Here is a 21,747-nt window from a genome sequence, read left to right on the forward strand (position 1 = left end):
CCCTCTGCATTCATCATCCCAACCCCCACAGCACCTATAAACTGCATTACCTCAAGACAAGCCTTAGGCAAAGCCCCCTTTTAGGCATTAGGAAAAGCATCCATTCCCCACCAGAACATCCCCAGGAATATGTAAAACAATGCTTGCCAGCACTTGCTACCTGAAATTCCTTTCACTAAAAAAGAAAAGAAAAAGAAAACATTCCTTTTCATAGTTAGAGATAAAAAGCCTTCATTTGTATTGTCTTAAGAGGAACAACACCTTGGTGTGAATACATGTAAATCCAAATGTTAGTGGTAACAGATGCCCTCCTTTCTCAGTGCTGAAAAGAGAAAGGAAGGGGAAAGAAGTCTAAAAGGCAAAGGAGGGCTTTGGACATGGAAGCCACGACTGAAGGAAAAGAAAGAGAAAGTCAAGAAAAGCAAATATAACACTATTCTGCCAACTTGTCCTTTTCTGTCTTCATCCTTCATCGGCATGAGTACAAATACAGGCAGTGAGCAAAGGCACTTCAAGTCCGCAGAAGACAGCCAACACCCAAGTAAGAAGTATGCTAACAGGTCTATTTGGAACCAGTCCAACTTCAGGACACCTCTTTATATTGGAGTCACATTCCCTGTCTGTTTTCATTATTTGGTGTCTGCATTAAACAGAACTAGAAAGGACCATTTAGGTACCGAACAAAGAACCACCACAGGCTATTTATACACAGAAGGAGAGAAGGGAGAGTTGAGGCTGTAACTTATATGAAAGACAACTCCATCTTAAAAACAAAATATGAATTTTCAGCTGGTTATGGTAATATAGTTTAGTTATCTAGATGATCAAATTTACAAGATTCCAATTGGCCTAGAAGACATAATCTAGTTCACAAATGGGACTATTTCATCAGTTATTATTAGGTTTCACATCAGAAAGGGCATTCATAACTCCATAAAATAATTTGCATTTGATTACTAACATTGTTATAAAATATTAATAATGATGATGGTAATAAACCTAAGAGCAAATATGTAGTACTTACCATATACCAGGAACTGATCTAAGAATATTGGCAAATTTAACCCAACACCATACTTAGAAAGCAGCATATCCAATGAGAGTAATTAAGTTTTATTTAGAATGTGTGGAGAGAGATTAATTTGACATTCTTACATTCTTTATCTCCATTAGGTTAAACCATTTAAAATCCCTAATGGCCTCAAACTAAAAGCCTTCTTGTGAGTTTAAATAATGTGTTTTTCCCAGCGAGGCACTCTTGAGGATTGGTATGACAAAGTTTCAAAGCAATTCCCTTTGAAATAACAACATAATCATCACGCACTTCAAGTATATAGCATCATACTAGGTACTGTGGTTTTGGGGGTTTTTTTTCCTATTAAGTTTTCTTCCTTTTTGTTTATAAAAAATTATGTAACATCTTAATAGAAAAAAAAAAAAAAAAATATATATATATATATATATATATATATATATATATATATATATATATCCTTGAGACTCATGGCAATGACTAGTAACAATAAATCTTCAATGATTCCAAAAGCATGTCAAGAGGTATCAGGATTTGAATCTTAATACCTCAATAGTCCTTTAAAAACTTACAAAGAAAAATCATGGTAGCACATAGAGAATATTAACAAGGTAAATTAAAAACATGCCTTCCTAATGCCGATGAATTTAAATAGCTAGTTTTCATCAGAAAGTAAATTTAGGATTTTGTATTTTCAAATTGCTTTCTATAACAGACAATAAAAGGTCATATGTGGAGTCTAATGAACAAAATAAATAGATGAACAAAATAGATCCAGAGACATAGAAGCATGGGATAGATTGAGGAGGGGTGGTAATTAACCAAAAAACTTATATGCATATATGTATAACCCATGAACACAAACAAGAGTGTGGTGAAGGCCTGGGAGTGGGGGCCAGGGTGAAGAGAGTTAATGGGGGGAGGGGGGAAGAGGACATTTGTAATACGTTCAACAATAAAGATAAAAATTTTTTCAAAGAGAGGGGAAAAGAGGAAGGGGAAAAAAAGGTATGCCTTTCATTCATTTGGAGCTTTCTATTTACAAAATACTTTCATTGAAATTATCTCATATAATAATGACATCTAATCCTTGCTTTAGTTATTATTATCACCACCCTCTACAAAAGAGATAGTTACTTAAAAGTTCTATGCATCCCTGAAATGTTTTTTGGCCTCAAGTCTTACTATACACCATATCACAATGATGTCAACAAATGGGGCATAAAAATGAAAAATTCGGCATGTGACTCTAGCTAAAATAATACCTCTCGCTGAACTGTATTAAACTTGTAATGATTTTGAGTAAACTTTACTGAAGGATTAAAGCATCTCAGTTGGTACATCTTAGCACATTTCTAAGGCAAAATTATGAGATGAAATGAAATGGATGAAAATGAGATAAACACAAAGAAAAAGAAAAGAAGAAAAAAAGCACAAGAAGAAAAAATAAAAAGTAATACCAAAGGGAATTTTACTTAAAATTATTAAACACAAATAAGCCTAAGGTAGTCATTCCGGGGTCCCTGCATAAGCCACTCTCCACGCTGAGCGCACACCCCTATGAAATAAGGCTGACCTGATGGCAGAAAACTACATGCTCAACAGTTATGTTTGAGTAATTATCTTTAATTTGCCCCAGTAATGACCAACATCCATTTTTACTTACCCAATAACTTGGTGCTCATAATACTGCAATGTCCTCTTGAGAGTTTGCTGAATCGTCTGAGGCTACAGAATAATAATAATAATAATAATAAATTATCAGCAAATCAGCGCCATTCCCATTCTGAGCATCATAGGCAGATATGTAGCTTCTGATTTATCTCAGAAGAGACTTTTCTTTATAATATTAACCCATGATGCCTTCTGCCATGTATTTTCCCCACAGGAACTAATGTAAGGCACTCAGTAATTACCCAGAATTTCCCAATTTCAAATACAATAGCATTTCCTGGCCATATTTTTCCCAATTATTTTGTGTCGGCTATTAAGATCAATAAAACACTCGCTGGCTGCCTAAAATAAACCTAGGCCCCAGGGGCAGTGGGAGGGGATGTACTGAAGATTCATGGGTCATACCCAGGGCAAGCCTGACTTCCTTACTATCCAAGAGATTCCAAGCAAGGGTTCTGAAGCCTCCTAGGGGGATCACAAGTGCTCGGGGCAAGAAATGGGGTCTGAAGCAAATACCTAAATGGTTCAAGACCAAATTTTATAATTCTCTCCTCTCCATGCCAGCTGAAAATAGAGTTTCTTAAGCTCAGATCCAAAAATGATTCTTAGACTTATTTAGGCAACAGAGCCTAAACTTGGCATTTCAGATCTATGGAGCCATAAAAGTGACTCTAAGATCCTAGAACATAGATTTTATTAACAAATCAAAATAAAAACCAAATTTTCAGTGTCAAATTTTAAAATAATAGAATGTTGCAGTCAATCAAGCAGAAACAAGCTATCAAATGTTTATCAAAATATTGATCCATTATAGCGATGGATGAATTTTAGGGGAATATCATGACTTTGACACAGACTCTTCAAGATGTTAAGACAGCAAGGTAGTTAGATGACCCCGTGGGCTCCCACTAACTAAACTTCAAAACCTAGATAAGTCTAAAAGTGTGACCTCAAAGGACCTAGCACTGTGCTGGTACCTAAGAAGCAATTCAGAAATATCGAATTATTTCCCATCCCTAAGCTTTCAAAGTGGCCATCTCAACAATCCTTAATTCAGAGGAGACTACGAAGGTTGTTGTCAAGGTCCACTTGAACCCCTTCCATGGTCATCTTGTTATGAAAACATCCAGGATAGATATAATTATCTCCCTAACACTCTTCAAAGCATCAACATCCTCCTTCCTAGGAATGGCTGTGGGAAAGCTAGGGGGGGAAAAATGTGAACTTCAATTAAATCAAGAGCATCCACTGAGATGTTCTACGCTGTCACTTAGGAGAACCCACACCCTGAGCAAATCAAAGGCCTCACACACGATCTTCACCCTGCCAAGCCAATTCGGAAATCAATTTTAGAAGGAATCAGACTCTGAGTATCTACAGGGCAACTTCTTTAAAAGGCTGTTTTTCATTTACAGTAGGTTAAAAAAAAAAGATGAATATGAGGCTTCAGACTGGCACAAATGTTTCTACTCATTGGGACAGAATCAAAGCAGAGTAAATAAAAATGTGTCTAGGAGAGAAAAATCACTCCTGAACCAAGAAGCAATAGAGCTGCTGAGAAATCTAGGGAGGATGAAGCAGACACAGCAATCCTGGAGCACAGGAAAAGCGTGCTTTAAAAATCCACCCCACAGCCAACCTTCACCAAGTCATTATCAATCCCTGGCTCAGTACCCCTGAGAGCTGGGCCTCTTGCATTGGTTTGGCAGTTTCTGAGCTAAGATAACTTTTTCTTGGCAACATGCCCTAAAAGCAGTTAATATCCACAGGGGGATTTATCCTCCCAATAACCTCTGGTCCCAAAACATGGAACAGAAAGCAGGAACCAGAAAGTGCACAGGGCCTTTTAAGACCAGAATGACCTCATTTTTACTAAGGACATTTTTTTGTCCCAGTATCAAGAATTTCCCAGGTTTTAAAAAGTGCATATTTGTGAAAGGAGTTAAGCCTTTATAAGAGTTGACTTTTTTCTTATGTGAAGCAATTACTTTTTACTCCCCAGCAGGAGATAAACTTATAGTTCCCAAATACATTAAAAGGAAAATGTTCTCTGAGCACATGGAACGAAGCTTCAACTTGCTAGAGCATTCATGTACTTCCTGTTGCTTGTCAGGCCAGTGGACACATTCTGATGGTCTAAGCTACAAGCTTGGAGGCCAACTGCAGAGTAGCCCCTAATCTTTAACAAGCCAAGGATGACTTCAATATAAACCTGATTCCTCTGAGTGTCTAATCTCAGAGAATTCACTGGAATTTTCTCCAGAGTTTGCCTGATTGCTCAACCTATGGCTTTATCGGTGAGAGACAGACATCCTCATATAACTCAGGGTCTCTCTGATCTAAATAAAAAAGCATGAAGTGAAGACCCACATGTGAGCTTCCATAGGCTGACTTCTGCCTTGACAGTCATAGGGTCCATTTATTAAGAGTCTATGTATGTTTGGCTCAGTGGATAGAGTGTTGGCCTGTGGACCAAAGGGTCCCAGATTCTTTTCCAGTCAAAGGAACATCCCAGGTTGGGGGCTCAATCTCCAGTAGGGGGCATGCACGAGGCAGCCAATCAATGATTCTCTCTTATCATTGATGTTTCTATCTTTCACTCTTCCTTCCTCTAGGAAATAAAAAAATATATATTAAAAAAAAAAAAGAGTCAGTGAAGAAACCAAGATGGCAGCATAGGTAAACACCTAAACTGCTGCCTTGCACAACAATTTCAAAACTACAACTAAAAGACAAAACAAACATCATCCAGAACTACAGGAAGGCTGGCTGAGTGGAAATTCTGCAACTAGAAGGAAAGAGAAATGCACACTGAGATTCAGAGGAGCTGCAGAAGGCAGAGGTTCTAAGATACGTGTGCGGAGAGGACTGGCAACTGAGTGTGCAGCTGGCTTTTTCAAGCAAGAGGGAGACAAAAGCTCAGGAGTGTGCTGAACTCCAGTTCCAGGCAAGACTCTGGGGACCCAGACTTATTGGGGGGAGGGGGGAATTGGACTGTCTGGCAATGGGTGGAACTTGAGAGCAGCTTCTCTCAGAGATGCTTGCAGTGATTACCACAGGACACTGAGACAAATGGGCCTATTAGGTTAGGACTAAAGGGAAACTAGTGCTGTTTGCTCCATCCTGAGACTCTCCCATCCAAGCTGAGCATGGAAGCTTTTGCAGCTCTTGTCTCATAAGGGTTCTCCAGCACAGAAGTTTTCCCTGCGTAGACACAGCTGATCCTTACAGCCAATTGGCCTGGAGGTCAATTCCTCCCAGTGATACCAACAACAAAAAAGCCTAATTACAATAAGACTGTGCACACAGCGCACAAAGGGGTGCACCAAGAGTGTCCACCTCAGGTAACTATGGAGGCTGAGCCACTAGACCCTATAAGACACCTAGCAAACAAAGCCACTCTATCAACTTAAGGGAAGCAGCCAAAATATGAAGACAAAGAAACAGGTCACAAATGAAAGAAATGGAGAAAAGCAAATGACTGGATATAGAGTTCAAAACCATGGTAATAGGTTTTTTCAATAATTTCCTAGGAAAGGCCAATAATTTAGAGAAACCCTTGAGGATATGAAAAAGAACCAAGTAGAAATTAAGCATACACTGAAATAAAAAATAATATACAGAGATCCAACAGCAGACTAGAGAATCACAAGAATCAAGTCAAAGATTTGAATTACAAAGAAGCAAAAAACACTCAACCAAAAAAGCAAAAAGAAAGAAGAATCCAAAAATATGAAGATGGTGTAAAGAGCCTCTGGGACAACTTCAAGTGTACCAACATCAGAATTATGGGGGTGCCAGAAGAAGAGCTAGAACAAGATACTGAAAACCTATTTGAAGAAATAATGACTGAAAACTTCCCTCACTTGGTGAAAGAATTAGACTTATAAGTCCAGGAAGCACACAGAACCCCAAACAAAAGGAATCCAGAGAGGACCACACCAAAAAATCCCAAGAGCAAAAGACAAAGAGAAAATATTAAAAGCAGTTTGTTATCTACAATGGAGCATCCATATGACTGTCAGATGATTTCTCAACAGAAACTATGCAAGCCAGACGGGAATGGCAAGAAATATTCAAAGTGATGAATAGCAAGAACAACAACCAAGATTACTCTACCCAGCAAAGCTATCATTCAGAATTGAAGGTCAGATAAAGAGCTTCACAGATAAGAAAAAGCTAACGGAGTTCAACACCACCAAACCAGTATTATATGAAATGCTGAAAGGTATCCTTTAATTAGAGGAAGAAGAAGAAAAAGGTAAAGATAAAAATTATGAACAACAAAAACATAACTATCAATAAGTGAATCTAAAAATCAAGTAAATAAAAAAATCTGATGAACAGAATATAATAGAATCAGGGGCATAGAAAGGGAGTGGACTGACAATTCTCAGGGGGGAAAGGGTGTGGGGTGAGCAGGAAGAGACTGTACAAAAATTGTACACCTATGGATGAGGACAGTGGGGCGGCAGGGTGGGGGGTAAAGGCAGAGGGTGGGGTGGGAATCAGGTGGAGGGGAGCTATGGGTGGAAAAAGAGAAACAATTGTAATAATCTGAACAATAAAGATTTATTAATTTTTTTTAAAAAGAGTCTATGTATGTCAGTGATGCAAATCAGTGTAACTTAATGGGAAAAGCAAGGGCTATGAAAATCTACAGACCTTCTAGTATTCTTTTCCTTAAAAATGCAACTCCATACCTGTTCTTTATTCCACAGTCCCATCTAACTTTCTAAAGGGTGAGATTCTGTTTTTCTCATCTGTACCTTTCCTTTTCTTCAAGAAGGAGTTTGAAAAGATGATTTTGAAAAGAGAATTTAGGATCAAATTGAGTTCAAAATCCAGCTCAATAGCTAGGGCAATTTATTTAAGTCTCTGAAATATAATTTTTTATGTATACATTATTGTATGGGAATTAATTGAAATACTTAAAGCAAAGTCTCTGGTGCACAGTACATACATAATAAATACTGGCTGTCACCATATCAGCTAGGAAACATGGCTCCTGCTCTGAAAGTCTCATAATCCAATGGAAGGCACTCTAACAAACAAACAAACAAAAAACGATTCACCAATCCTGCAAACAATGAGAAAATGGTGCCAATTCCAATGACAATGGGAAAAAATAGAAAAGTGGCAGCCAAATTTAAAATATTTTCAGTGAAACTTTCAGATCAGGCCAGAGAGAGGGTGACAAAAGCAGAATTCTCAAAATTAAGACTGAGGATAGACATAAAACAAAGCCTACGCATGTGACGAACACTGAAGCACCACAGCCAAGATCAGGACCCCAGGCCTTATGCTTTACAACTAATAAAGAAACAGCCCATGAACCCCCTTCCTGGAACACAAAGAATGTGCGACCAGAGAGCCGAGTGACCTCATAATTTTAAGACCTTGTGCTGCCAGAGCAGAGAAACAAGAGTGGGAGACAAAAGCCATTGTTTTTATAAAAAAAGAAAACCCGGCAGATCTGTGACTTTTCTCTGCTTCCCCCAAGCTAGGATTTAGAGAGTGGCCTCTCACTCAATACAAAACAGCAATAGATAGGAAGAAGACAGCTGGAGAGAGAACGTAGCCATCTGCGTGCTGCACAGGTATTGTCTGGGGTTCAAAAAGAAGGAACCCAAAAGCTTCCCTCCTGTGGCAACAAGAAGCCATCCCCATTTCCGGTCTCATTAACAGCTTCACAAGTAGTTGGCCAGCAATAACCGACCCCCACAGACTAAATGTTATGCTCATGAAAGGTCATGGGATCCAAACAGCCAGCCATGAAACAGTCCCAACAGAGCCAGAGGAGTGATCCCTGAGGAGTGGGAGGAAGCAGTTCCCAGCAGCTGGCCCTGCAGCTCAGGCAGAGGCTCCCACACAGGCAGACCCTGCTCTGGATATCTGCACCAGATGGTGTGAGGCCCTGTCGGGCAGGAGTCAGGGGGACAAGATGTGAGTGTGAGTGTGTGTGTGTGTGTGTGTGTGTGTGTGTGTGTGAGTGAGAGAGAGAGAGAGAGAGAGAGAGAGAGAGAGAGAGAGAGAGAGAGAGAGAGAGAGAGAGTGTGTTTGTGTGTGTTGTATGCACACAGCATGAAACACAGTTGTCATCATACTAAGTACAAGTTCATGAAAATTTTACAGACATGAAGAAGGTGAGGCTCCTACTGGTTAAGTCAGTTGTCAGCAAACTCATTAGTCAACAGAGCCAAATATCAACAGTACAACGATTGAAATTTCTTTTGAGAGCCAAAAACCAACTTCTGCGCATGGGCCAGGACGTTTCAATCTCACTGTACGAGCACGCCTGGATGTGATATTTTGTGGAAGAGCCACCCTCAAAGGGCCAAAGAGCCTCATGTGTCTCGTGAGCCGCATTTTGCCTACCATTGGGTTATTAAGTGAATACCCCAAGATCACCAACTAGTAAGTGAATAAGTAACTGCAAATCTGGACCGGCTTTAAGTGTGTCTTCTTCCCACTAGATGCATTGAGGGTCCCTGTCACCTTTAATATTCTATGTCTCTATATTCATTTTTATAAACACAACACTTCATCTTGCCAAAAATAAGCAAACAAAAATCCCACAGGGAATTTAAAAACAAATTGCCTGGCTGAGGAAGAGGCTCAGTGGATTGAGAATTCTCCCATGAACTAAGAGATCACAGTTCAATTCCCAGTAGGGGAACATGCCCAGTTATGGCTCCATTCCCAGTGGAGAGCATGCAGGAGGCAGCCAATCAATGATTCTCATCATTGATGTTTCTAACTCTCTCTCTCTCTCCTTCTCCCTTTATCTCTGAAATCAATAAAAATGTATTTTAAAAAATAAAAACAAATTCATTTCTGCTTTATAACATATTTTTATAAGCTACAGAATTAATGGAAACAATAGGTCTACCTTTAAAGAAATAGCTATAAATAGTCATGCTATTATATTTACTTAAATATGAGAAAATTACATTTCCAGGTCAGAAATGAAATGATATGGATATTTAATTACTAATGCTTTAAGCCAATGGTATTCAACTTCTCTGCACATTAAAGTCACCAAAGGAGCTTATTAAACATACCAATACCTGAGCACCACTCCCAAGTTTTCCAATTCAACTAGTCTGGGGGTCCTGATTGCTTCTCATATATATCAGGTTTTAGGTACTATAAACATGATGACCAAGAGCAATACTCCATAAACCCATCCCTGAATAAGTCAGCTTTAATGAGAGTAGTTTATCCAAATATCAAGAGGCAGGGGTATATCATCCTGTACACCAAAATGTAGCAGTTTCACTTCCCAAACAGAGCACATAGCCAGGTTTCAGGTTTGATCCTGAGTTTTGGGCAAATTTGATATCTCTCTCTCTCTCTCTCTCTCTCTCTCTCTCTCTCTCTCTCTCTTCCCCTTTCCTCTCTCTAAAATTAAAAAAAAAGAAAAAAGGAAAGAGAAGTAAGCTTCTGAGAGATATACAAACATAACTGCTAAATTCAACACAGTTCCATTTATTGACTGTCACTAATGGCTTATAACCAATATGAATTTGTTGATAAACAAATAATTATATTGCTTGTGGTATGTATCTAGGATTTTTTAAATGTCCAATTACTTCACTCTGGTGCACTGATATCAGCATTCAATTTTGTGCTGACGTGTATGTAATAGTAGAGTAGCCAGTGTGATTGTTGGACTTAACTCAATAGGGGGCAGTGCTTTATGGCCATCCTATCTAATAAAAAGATAATATGCAAATTGACCTTCACTCCAACACACAAGATGGCCGCCCCCATGTGGACACAAGATGGCATCCACAAGATGCCCTGCAGGGGAAGGCAGTTGTGGGCAATCAGGCCAGCAGGGGAGAGTAGTTGGGAGGGACCAGGCCTGAAAAGGAGGGCAGTTGGGAGGAACCAGGCCTTCAGTGGAGAGCAGTTAGGGTGACTGGGCTAGCAGGGGAGGGCAGTTAGGGGCAACCAGGCCTGCAGGGGAGGGAAGTTGGAGGGGGGGGGGGCAGGCCAGCAGGAGAGGACAATTAGGGGCAATTGGGCTGGCAGGGGAGCAGTTAGGCATCGATAAAGCTGGCAAAGGAGTAATTATGGGGCAATCAGGCTGGCAGGCAGGTGAGCAGTTTGGAGCCAGCAGTCCTCAATTGTGAGAGGGCAGTTGGACATCTCTCAAGGGGTCCTAGATTGGAGAGGGGACAGGCAGGGCTGAGAGACACATACACCCACCTTTCCCTGTGCACGAATTTCATGCACTGGGCCTCCAGTTACATATATCAACTCTTTTGATATTCTCATAAATGTTATGTGTCTTCCATAAGAAAGCATTTTTTAATGTCAACATAAAAGTATGGAATCAGCCAAAACTGGTTTGGCTCAGTGGATAGAGCGTCGATCTGTGGACTGAAAGGTCCCGGGTTCAATTACGGTCAAGGGCACGTACCTTGGTTGCAGGCACATCCCCAGGAGGGGGTGTGCAAGAGGCAGCTGGTCGATGTATCTCTCTCATTGACGTTTCTAACTCTCTATCCCTCTCAATTCCTCTCTGTGTAAAATCAATAAAATATATTAAAAAGAAGAAAAAAAAAAGTACGGAATCACATGGATTCAGGTTGGGTTTTTTTGAGAACACACTTAACGTTCTTTAAACCAAACCTGTAAAACAAAGAGCACATAGGCAAATCATATGACCTTAAGAAAACCGTGGGGTAAATCTTATCTTGTATGTGTATCCACCTTCCCTTTCACAGCTTCCTCCCATCCTGAGGCTCACCTCTCTCCCACCCTCTAAGCGGCAAGTGTATTTAAAGATTCATTCTGATAGGTTGAATCCCCGCTGCCACATCTGAACTCCCAAGTCATTATTGTATATTCTCTTTCCTCCCCTCAACAAAATTTCAAGTCCCCTTAGTACATTGATCTCAGATGACACTCGGGAGCAATCACGCCTCCATTTCCTCAAGCCCTCAAACCTCAGTCCTTAGGGTAGGTGGTGGTGTGAATGAGCTTCTCTACGTTATGTAAGATGGTCTGAACCACTGACGGTGGAGTTTAGGTAAATAGGCTTTTCTGTGAGAGATAAATTGGAAGGCAAGGAACCCTTCTCTTCATCCTCAAGCCTCAAGATGAAGATCTCCACATTCTCCACCACATAAAAGCATTTTTCTTATGAGAACATGATATGCCAAATTCCATCATGTAAAGAGATCAAAATTATATTGGTGGACACCCTGTCTTTGTGGCTAGCTCTTAGACACCAATGGATCAAATTACATGGTTGGTATTATTAATAAAACTAGTAAAAATGATAAGTCACTTTCGACAACCAGATTAATTACTTCTGAAAGACACGTAATTATAATAATCATTAATCTTGCTAAATACCCAGATATAATGTTCATTCATTTTCCCAGCCTCTGGACAAACTTACTACATATAAACCAAAAGAAGAGGAAGAAGAAGAAGAAAGAAAAAAAAAAAAGACTGCAAATTAAATATAGAACTTTGAGTCAGGACCTCTGTATTTCAAACCCAGCTGTGCTATTGACCTTTTTATAAAATTAGCCCAAATCTTCACCTGGGAGTAAGGAACATGGGGGGTGGGGGGAAGAGGGGGGCTGGGGGGGGGCGGTAATGCCTCCATTTTCCCATCTGGAAAACACTCATGTGAAGTTTGTATTCTCAGGCTTGTTTTGAAATAAAGCATTGCAAAGTTCAGCATTGGCACACAGAGGATCAGAACAGACTGGTAATTAAACCACCTTTCAGGAAACTTGAAAGGCCATTTCAAGGGATGGACACCAGTACTCTATCAAACAAAACTGGTAGCATAGTAGGCCTGAGACTAGGGAAGATGGGCGAGAGCAGAGGGTTCCAGGGTGTAGAGCCTGTAACAGGCAAAACTTGACAATGACATCTAGGCCTCAGCTGTGATTCAGCTCCAGGACCAGAAAAGCAGCAAAACAGAACAGAGGGATGCCATGGTTGATGTCAGGACCAGCTGCACTGACTGATGACCTCCTACCCAGTGGTCGGCAAACTGCAGCTCACAAGCCACATGCAGCTCTTTGGCCCCTTGAGTGTGGTTCTTCCACAAAATACCACGTGTGGGCACACATGTACAGTGCGATTGAAACTTTGTGGCCCATGCGCAGAAGTGGGTTTTCAGCTCTCAAAAGAAATTTTGATAGTTGTACTGTTGATATTTGGCTCTGTTGACTAATGCAACCACTGCCCTTCCCTGATGCCAACCAATCAATGGAGACCATTACCCTGAGGAGACACACCTGGAAAGCTGATGAATACTCCATTGAGATCCTCTCCCTGAGACCTCAAATAAAAGTCCTCAGGATGGAGGACCCAGCTGATCTCTCTGGAGCAAGTCTGAGCCTTTCCCCATCCCAGGGCATGCTCTGTCTCTTTCTTTTTCCAGAGCCTTTCCTCTCTTAAGGCACATATCTCTCACTCTTTCTCCTAAGCTCTAAGCCCTTTTTTTTTTTGCCTCTGTGACTTGTTTCCTAAGCCCATTTCTTCTATGGCTCACTTCTACCTCTGGGACTTTCTAGATAAAACTCAAGTTTGAGTCTTGGCTCTGAATTCTTTCTTAGCCAGAACTCAATTTTTCTGCCACTTTCAATAGTCCAGATAATAAATTATGAAAGGAAAAAATAGTAACTGTGTTACATGGGGAAAATAAAAGCTAGAGATGCAGTACATTATAGAATTCTTCTACCATACTGGTTGAACATCTGCATGATTTCAATCTAATCTCCTCTTTGTGAACATGGGTATACATCTAAGTGACCTCATGAGAGCTTAGGGTGAAAGTTGACATCATGCTAATGTACCGACAAAGGAATTCAAACTGATAACCTTGGTCTTATTTAGAAGTATGTTCTATTTAGCAAAGCACAATGGTTATTATCATTGTAATTATTTATTGTAAGTGAATCTATTTAATGTATAATCACTATGGTAACTAAGTATTTCTATACAATGTATGTGTTTTCTTTCCAAGTATTTTCTTCTTTCTAATTTCACTTTAATGTCTTTCTAAAAACAGCCATTGAATTTGATTGATATAAGATTTAATGCCATGAATACTAATTTAAACTGAAAACATGCATTCTTTCAACTGAAATAGATCCAATAATTAATTATTTATTAATCCTTTACCTACCTGCAGGCAAGAGCACACATAAGTCATCCAAGAATACCTGATGTTTTCAGTGAACTCCAGAAAACAATAACACCACTTTCAGTTTGTAAAACAGCTAGAGTTTACCAATCACTCTCTTTTCTGTTATTTATTAGATATTCATGAATATCAGGAGTCTCAAGTATCATTACCCACAAATCCACATTTTACAGAGGTAAAAGCCAAGATTCAGAAAGGTCAAAATGGTCTGCCTCCACTGGAGGAACCGCCAACAACACTTCAACCTCCTGCTGCCCACATTGGTAACACTGCACTTTGGCGACTGTTAGAAAATTCTCCCATGTAGCTACCTGAAATCTCTTATTTCCTTTTGTGTTGTTAGGTTGTTGTTTTTTAACAAATATGAAAATGATGTTGTAAAATTGTTTTCCCCAATTTATCAATGTTGTCATTGCTATTTAAATAGCTCTAGTATGATCATTAACTTAATAGGAGAACTTCAGGAGAAACAAGCTCTACTGGTCATCTTGGCCACAAGGTCGTCTGATCACAAATACTGCCTCTGAGACAAGGTGGTATCACTTCTAGACTCCGTGTCAGGAAAGCGAGTCATGCTGTGCTTCAAACCTTTGAAGGGATGTGGCTCCAGTCCTAAACCCTTAATCCGAACAGAATCTCATAGGTGGCGTGGGTCTGACTCCGTATGCAGAGTGAAATAAGGGTGAGCTTCCTAGACTTAGCAGCAGTCAATAATATTAAGTTGTGCCTAACATGCTACATGCAGCAACTCACTTCATCTTCATAAATATCCCAAGAGAGAGAGGAAGGTGTTACTCAAATTTTATAAATGTGAAAACAAAACCCAGGAAAGTTAAAAAAAAAAAAAAACTTGCCCAAAGTCACTTCAGTGGTAAGCGCCTGAGTCTATGGATGTAGCTTATCTACGTCTGAGGGCCTCCCAGGGCCAACCTTCCAATCTGCTCCTCTGAACAGAAATGCATTGTTCTATCGTCACAGAGACAGAAGAGGTTACAGTTGGAAAGAAGCCATCTTGGCTAAGATTGTGTAATTTTGGATGCAGCCACTAATTTTTCTGAATCTCAATTTATTTTCTGATAAATTTACTAGCATACCATTTATCAGGGTTGTTATAAGCTCAAAATGAAATAAAACTATAAAGTATTATAGGAATATGTGTCCTGTGATAATTCTATTGGGGGGGAGGTGTGGAATCTCTTGATGACGAAGTAGTCAAAAAATTGTTAAATTGAACTAAACTGACCATGCCTAACCTTTAGGACTATTGCCAGGCTTGCCTCACAGCCCAAAGATGCCAATGAGATGCTGCAAAGCTAATTAGTGTCTTTTCGACTCCGGAACACCACCCAGGATAACAACAGCCTTCATGTCAGAAATAATTCCTAGCCTTTTAAAACACTGCTGCAGCCTCCGCTCCAGCATCTCCAAAGAATTCCCGGTTGTTTCCAGTAGTTGGGGGCAGCAGTGAATTGTTTCCTAACCAGAGCCCAGAAATAAAGGAAGTCATATTTCTGCTTGACAGTTAAAATATACAATTAACATATAAAACAGGGAAATGTTTTGTCAATCCTAAACACGCTGCTTAAACAATAATTTGCGACTGGAGGAGAGATAATGACCTCCAGTCACCAGCTGGGGTAGACAGCCCTGAGCAAAATGGCCACTGGGCAATAGAAGGAACAAGCATAAAAGAGATAAAAGGGGGGGAGGGGATGTGCAGTTAGAGAGAGCACCCATAGGAAAGAGAAAGAAGGGGAATCGTCTAGTGCGGTGGTCGGCAAACTCGTTAGTCAACAGAGCCAAATATCAATAGTCCAACGATTGAAATTTCTTTTGAGAGCCGCATTTTTTAAACTTAAACTTCTTCTAATGCCACTTCTTCAAAACACAGTCGCCCAGGCCGTGGTATTTTGTAGAAGAGCCACACTCAAGGGGCCAAAGAGCCTCACGTGGCTTGCGAGCCTCGGTTTGCTCACCACGGCTTTAGGAAACATCACATCTAATACAGTTCAGGTGGATTCTGACCCTCTGTCACATTGAGAAAGATTATTCCTAAAGTAAGGAAAATTCTTCAGCCATCTTTACAAAAAAGGGAGCCTTATAAACAGATGTGGAGGATCAACCCTCATGCGCAGGGCCGCACCTGCCAACAGACAGCTCTGTACACGACCCTGGAGAATTTGGCATGAAAGTCGTTTTGCTTTGACTCTAACTGGATTGAAGCAACCTTTTTTTTTTTTTTTTTTTAAATATATTTTACTGATTTTTTTACAGAGAGGGATAGAGGTTAGAAACATCGATGAGAGAGAATCATTAATCAGCTGCCTCTTTCATACTCCCTACTAGGGATGTGCCCCCAACCAAGGTACATGCCTTTGACCGAATCAAACCTGGGACCTTTCAGTCTGCAGGCTGACTCTCTATCCACTGAGCCAAACCGGTTTCAGCTGAAGCAAACTTTTGATTATGACTTGGCTCCTTGTGTAGGCTGAACAGGTAGGAAAGTGCTGACCGTGCAGGCTTTGAGTAATAAGCCTCATTTCACAGCTACTGCTCAATGTAAATAAGTGAATTGTCATCAGATGCCAGCCAAAGAACCGTGGGCACTGTGTTTAGCAAGTCAGTGGCTGAGGGTCAGATTACCTCAGGACCCTGACCAGCACAAATACTCGGAGTTTAAGGGTCTCAGATACTGCCCAGCTCTGTTTCAACCTCCTCTCTTAGAAGGTACAACTCGACAAGGGTCTCCGTACAATCAGATGAGTGTTGACTATAATCGGGTGATCCCAACGAAGATGAAAGGTGCTTACCGGGCAGATGTTGGGCAGATAAGGACCGCCACGTCATTGGTGTTTATGCCGCCTTTCCTGAGCTGAGGTACAGATGATCACACTTCTTTCAGCACAAAAACAATCAGTATCGTTGGTGAAAGCCCCCGGTTTTTCAAAATACTCTTCAAATCTGCCCACACTGAGAACTACTAGTCCTACATGACATGGAAAGCCGTACCTTTCTGTCACTTAACTCTGAGCGCATCTCTTAATCTAAGTATTAATCCTTTAAACAATAACTATTATATTACTTCCTCATTTCTTCTAATAATGAATAATTTATGTTAGGTATGTGTATAGATGGGTGTGCACAATTATATACTATCAATAGTACAACCTATGAAGAGAAATATACACCCTTATGATAATCATGACTTTTTTCCTATTTGGAAAGCAAACTATGTACAACTAATATCATTGCTCTTCCCAGACGCTGCAGCAAACTCATTAGTCAACAGAGCCAAATATCAACAGCACAACGATCGAAATTTCTTTTGAGAGCTGAAAACCGACCTCTGCGCAGGGCTATGAAGTTTCAATCGCACTGTACGTGTATGCCCGCATGTGGTATTTTGTGGAAGAATCACATTCAAGGGGCCAAAGAGCCACATGTGGCTCTCGAGCTGCAGTTTGCTGACCACTGGCCTAGGGGCAGAGTCCGATGGCAAAAGAGACCTTTGTCGTTTCTAACACAGGTCTGTGTTGTGTGGACTCAGCACAGTCAGGAACTAAACAGTTGGTGAGAAGAAGTAAAATTCAAGAAAACCAGCAGGAGGGATAGAGGGGATTTATGGGGGAGGAGGAGGTAGTGTCTGTAAAACTTTCAACAATAAAGATACAATTTTTAAAACAAGGGGGGAAAAAAACCAACAGGTACTGCTACCACCCCTTAGCAAGTCACAAAGTAGGAAACACAGGGGAAGCGTATTAGGGAATCTACCCTGAGCAATGTTGTACATTGGGATGCAACAACTCATGGACATGTGGAGAGATACATCAGAGTAGAAAGAACTTAGGACCTGAAACAGGACAACGAGGCTCCAAGACGTAGATGGCTACTAGCTTCTGGACTTTGGGCAAGTTACTGTTCCTCGCTGAGCTTTTGTTTCCTTATCTTTGAGTTTATAATTAATCCCTTTCCTGCCCACAGCAGCATTTCCTGGGTGAATCCAGGTGGGATAATATATATTTAAAGCATGCTTGGTAAACTCCAAGCAAGTATTATTCAATGCCTGAGGCTCTTCTGCATGGAAAGTATAGGTCAGCACATCCTTTTTCTCACAGCCCTGAAGTGAGGAAAGTTAAGAAGAAAAATGCCTTATGTTGTCAAGTGTTAAAAACAATATAGTTGGTGAAAGACCCTCGTTTTTTCAAAATACTCTTCAAATCTGCTTGCACTAAAAACTACTCAAAATAAGCCATCCATCATTTTAAAAAATGGTCATTACAATGTGAATTGTTGTGGGGTTCATATTAGAACTCTGACAAAAGACATCAAAACTTGCTCCCGTCAGAACCAAATGTCTACCACAGTGGTATTTCTTGGCCATTTGTTTGTCATGTTGCCTAATGGAAAGTTAGTGGCTGGGAAAAGAGGACGTGAAAGGACATGCATAAGAAGTGACATTGGGAGCAGCTGCCTACAAGAGGAGGGGACATTTCTAGCACAGTATATATATTTTTCTCAAATTCCACCTAGAATACTACACAGTGTTAAGTTTCTTGCTCTGCAATTCAGTTTTATAACTACCAGTTAACCATTGACCCTCAGAAATCAGATACACCTATTCCCACCAAACAATGGGGAATTTTAATGACATGAGACTTAGTAACAAGTATCTTTTTTTCCATTTTTAAAAGGCATTCTAATTTTCTTGCATTTATAAGGGCACTTAACTGGGATTTCCCAGGTAAACCTAGCACAGGGGCATCCAAAAGTGGCACAACGCATATTAATTTCTGAATTATGCTTATAACTAGCAAAATCTCTAGAATCTGCAAGCATTATAAAACATAAGGACATCAGTTTCATTTAGTCCTCTGAGCCTTATTTAAAACTGGAGGCCCGATGCATAAAATTCATGCAGTGGATTGGGAGGATGGTGGTGGTTTCCTCAGCCCGGCCTGCACCCTCTCGCAGTTCTGGACCCCTCGCTCCTTACTGCCTGCCAACTCATTGGTCCTTAGCACTGCCATGGAGGTGGGAAAGGCTCCCATCACTGCCACTGTGCTCGCCAGCTGTGAGCCAGCTTCTGGCTGAGTGGAGTGCACTGACCACCAGAGGGCAGCTCCTGCGTTAAGGTCTGCCCCCTGGTGGTCAGTGTGCATCCTAGTGACTGGTCATTACGCTGTTCGGTCGATTTGCATGTTAGGGTGTTATTATATAGGACAAACCCTAAGGAAGTAGTAACAGTTCTTTAGAAAAACAGAAAAATAGTTTATGATAAAATAAATAAATAATAAATATAATGCCACATAGTCAAAGGTGCTGTATATTATTTTGTTTATATCTCCCAATACATCTATGTTATTCTTACAGACCAAGAACATCAGGTAATTTATTATAGCTGCAGAGAGCTCCAGATGGCTGCCTGAGAAGCACCCAGACATCACTGCTTCCATAAACTATCCATGCATGTCAGAGCCTTGTGGGGCCAGGCGCCAGGTTTGATTTTAGGAGCGCTAGGAGAGCTATCTCCCCCCCCCCCCCGCCCTCCCCCCCAATCTTGTCCAAAAAAACTTATTTACAACTCCTGCAAAGTTACTTACCATCAAGGGAGGTACTTTTCAATAAATAATCTTAACAGGATAAGGTATTTAAAATGTACACAGTCCAAATTTGTCTGATGAGAGAGACTCAGCAGATTTTTCTGGCATGAGGCTTTGATATAGGAATTAAGAGAGAGAGAGGGAGAGACTGAAAATAGGTACTTTCAATAGTAAATGCCCCCACTTTGCAATGTTTTCTCAACCTTCACCCATAACATATCAAAGTGTAAACTAATATAAAATGTTTTATATGCCTTTGCTGTCGCTTCCATTAGTTACTCTGGAAGAGTAAAATAAACTTTGTTATTTTAAGTTTTTTTTTAATGTTTCCAGACAGTTATATCTTGATTTGATTTATAAATCACATAAAATAGCTAAATCCCTTATCTAACGGCCAAAGTTATTGGTCTGATATTATTTTTAAATTTATATTTACAGACTTATTTTATAGCTTAACTATGGTAACTTTTCTTAGGCCCATATTTGAAAGTGGCTTACTCAGATGTACTCTTTGAAAAATGTTACATCTCTTGGGGGTAACCTGTAGCAAAACATCAGTCATGTTTTTTCCAATTACATGTCCAATGGAATTGTGGATTTCTACAATTATTGTCATCATGGTCATTTATCCCATTGCTCTAATCAAAATAATTTAATGTCTATATTAACTATATTAATAGCTGAGACCTAGACTGTCCCTAATAGTCAAGAACACCAGATCGATAGTGAAAAATTACACTTACAATTTAATTTAGTCTTTTGTTTTCTACATCTTTCCCAACTCCCATCCCAGGCATGCAGCTGGATCAGGAGAGAACTACCCAAATGCTTAAAGAGCCAGGGAGCAGCCTCCCACTCCAGAGCTAACCAGGCTGCCTCTGGCAAGCTACGGACAAATCCCATCCATCCCCCTTCCCCAGAAAAGTCAGGGCAGGACTTCACAAGCACACTTTTGGAAAAATAATTTAATTCAGAACAAACCGGAAGACTGATTTTCTTTTAAATAGATTTCTAATGGCAATAAATTAACAACACACACACATACACAAAGATAGTCTTTATAGCTTATAAACAGTCAGGTCAACAGAGCTTTACTGATCTTTTATCAGAAGGAAACAACAAATTTCTCTTCTCTAGGCTCTGTGCTAGAAATTCCCTCACATCTGTCTGACGCTTCAAATGGAATTACAATAGTCTGTAGCTAAAATTCACTCTTCCCCCTCAGTCTTTGTTCCCTTACAATACAATCATCTTATTATCACTCCTTACAACAAATGCCCTTGGAGGCAGATTTCTCTATAAAGAGGTAAGACACACTTTCGTTACTTGTGGCAAATTTAAAAAAGAGAAACAATGAGAGTCATTATGCCTACTCCAGATTTCTACTAGGTGGCATTTTAAGATGGAGAATCCAATAGCAGAATCATTTATCTTCTGCCCTATATAATCAATAATAGATTTCAAAATGCTATTAAGATAAAGTCAGGTTTGTGTCTATAAGCACTATAAAAACACAATTTGTAAGCACCCTGCATCCTTTCATTCCTGGGGGGGGAGGGGGGACATAAATACCTTCAGTTGAAAATTAAGTATTTAGTAAGACAACATTAAAAAAAAATCAAGATATCTCTCATACACAAACTAAACCAATCATGCAAGGAAAAATGAATTTGGAAGATAGACTCAAATTCTTGAACAACAGCATTTCGACAGATATGTTTCTCGTTTGTCAAGGTCTACAGAAACACTGAGTTATTACAGGTTTCTCACTAATTTGCTATTGGGAAAATGTTAATTTTTCTTCCAAAAGCTTTTGCTTTCTCTTGGGAAGATTTTAACAAGAAAGAGGTTAGAAGCAAGATAAAATCTTTCTGAAATATCATTCTCAAAATGTTTGCAATAGAAATCATAAGAAAAAATGGGGGAGGGGAGGGATCCTTCACATGTTCCCCATATAACTGGGACATCTCAGATTCCTGGCACAGAGAAGGCCAGCAACAGATATCTGTTTCATGAACTAATGCTGAATTTTTAGAAAATATTGTTAGATCATGTAGGAAAAATGTATTTCCTCCTAGTATGTAATGTAAATGGACTGGTGTAGCTGCTTACAAGAGTACGTAAGGAAAAGCCAGCACTTGGTTTTTAAATTCTGCCCATGACAACAGCCGTTTTCTGCTCCGTAGACCTTGCATTATGGCTCAGTACACAGCAAAGCCAAGCATGCACAGTGGGCGGACAGTATGTTTATGATG

At 40.0% G+C, this 21,747-nt stretch overlaps 1 protein-coding gene across 1 annotated transcript in view; it reads right to left on the reverse strand.

Annotated features, from left to right (window-relative positions):
• The window catches only part of GUCY1A2 (guanylate cyclase 1 soluble subunit alpha 2), a 244,959-nt gene that overhangs the window by 208,149 nt on the left and 15,063 nt on the right, over positions 1–21,747 (reverse strand). The window contains exon 2 of the mRNA XM_036426867.2: positions 2,700–2,761. Coding sequence (XP_036282760.1) covers positions 2,700–2,761 — 62 coding nt within the window. The remainder of the gene's footprint in view (positions 1–2,699; positions 2,762–21,747) is intronic.

The sequence above is a fragment of the Pipistrellus kuhlii genome, unplaced genomic scaffold, assembly GCF_014108245.1.
Source record: "Pipistrellus kuhlii isolate mPipKuh1 unplaced genomic scaffold, mPipKuh1.p scaffold_m20_p_9, whole genome shotgun sequence".
Taxonomy (NCBI): domain Eukaryota; kingdom Metazoa; phylum Chordata; class Mammalia; order Chiroptera; family Vespertilionidae; genus Pipistrellus; species Pipistrellus kuhlii.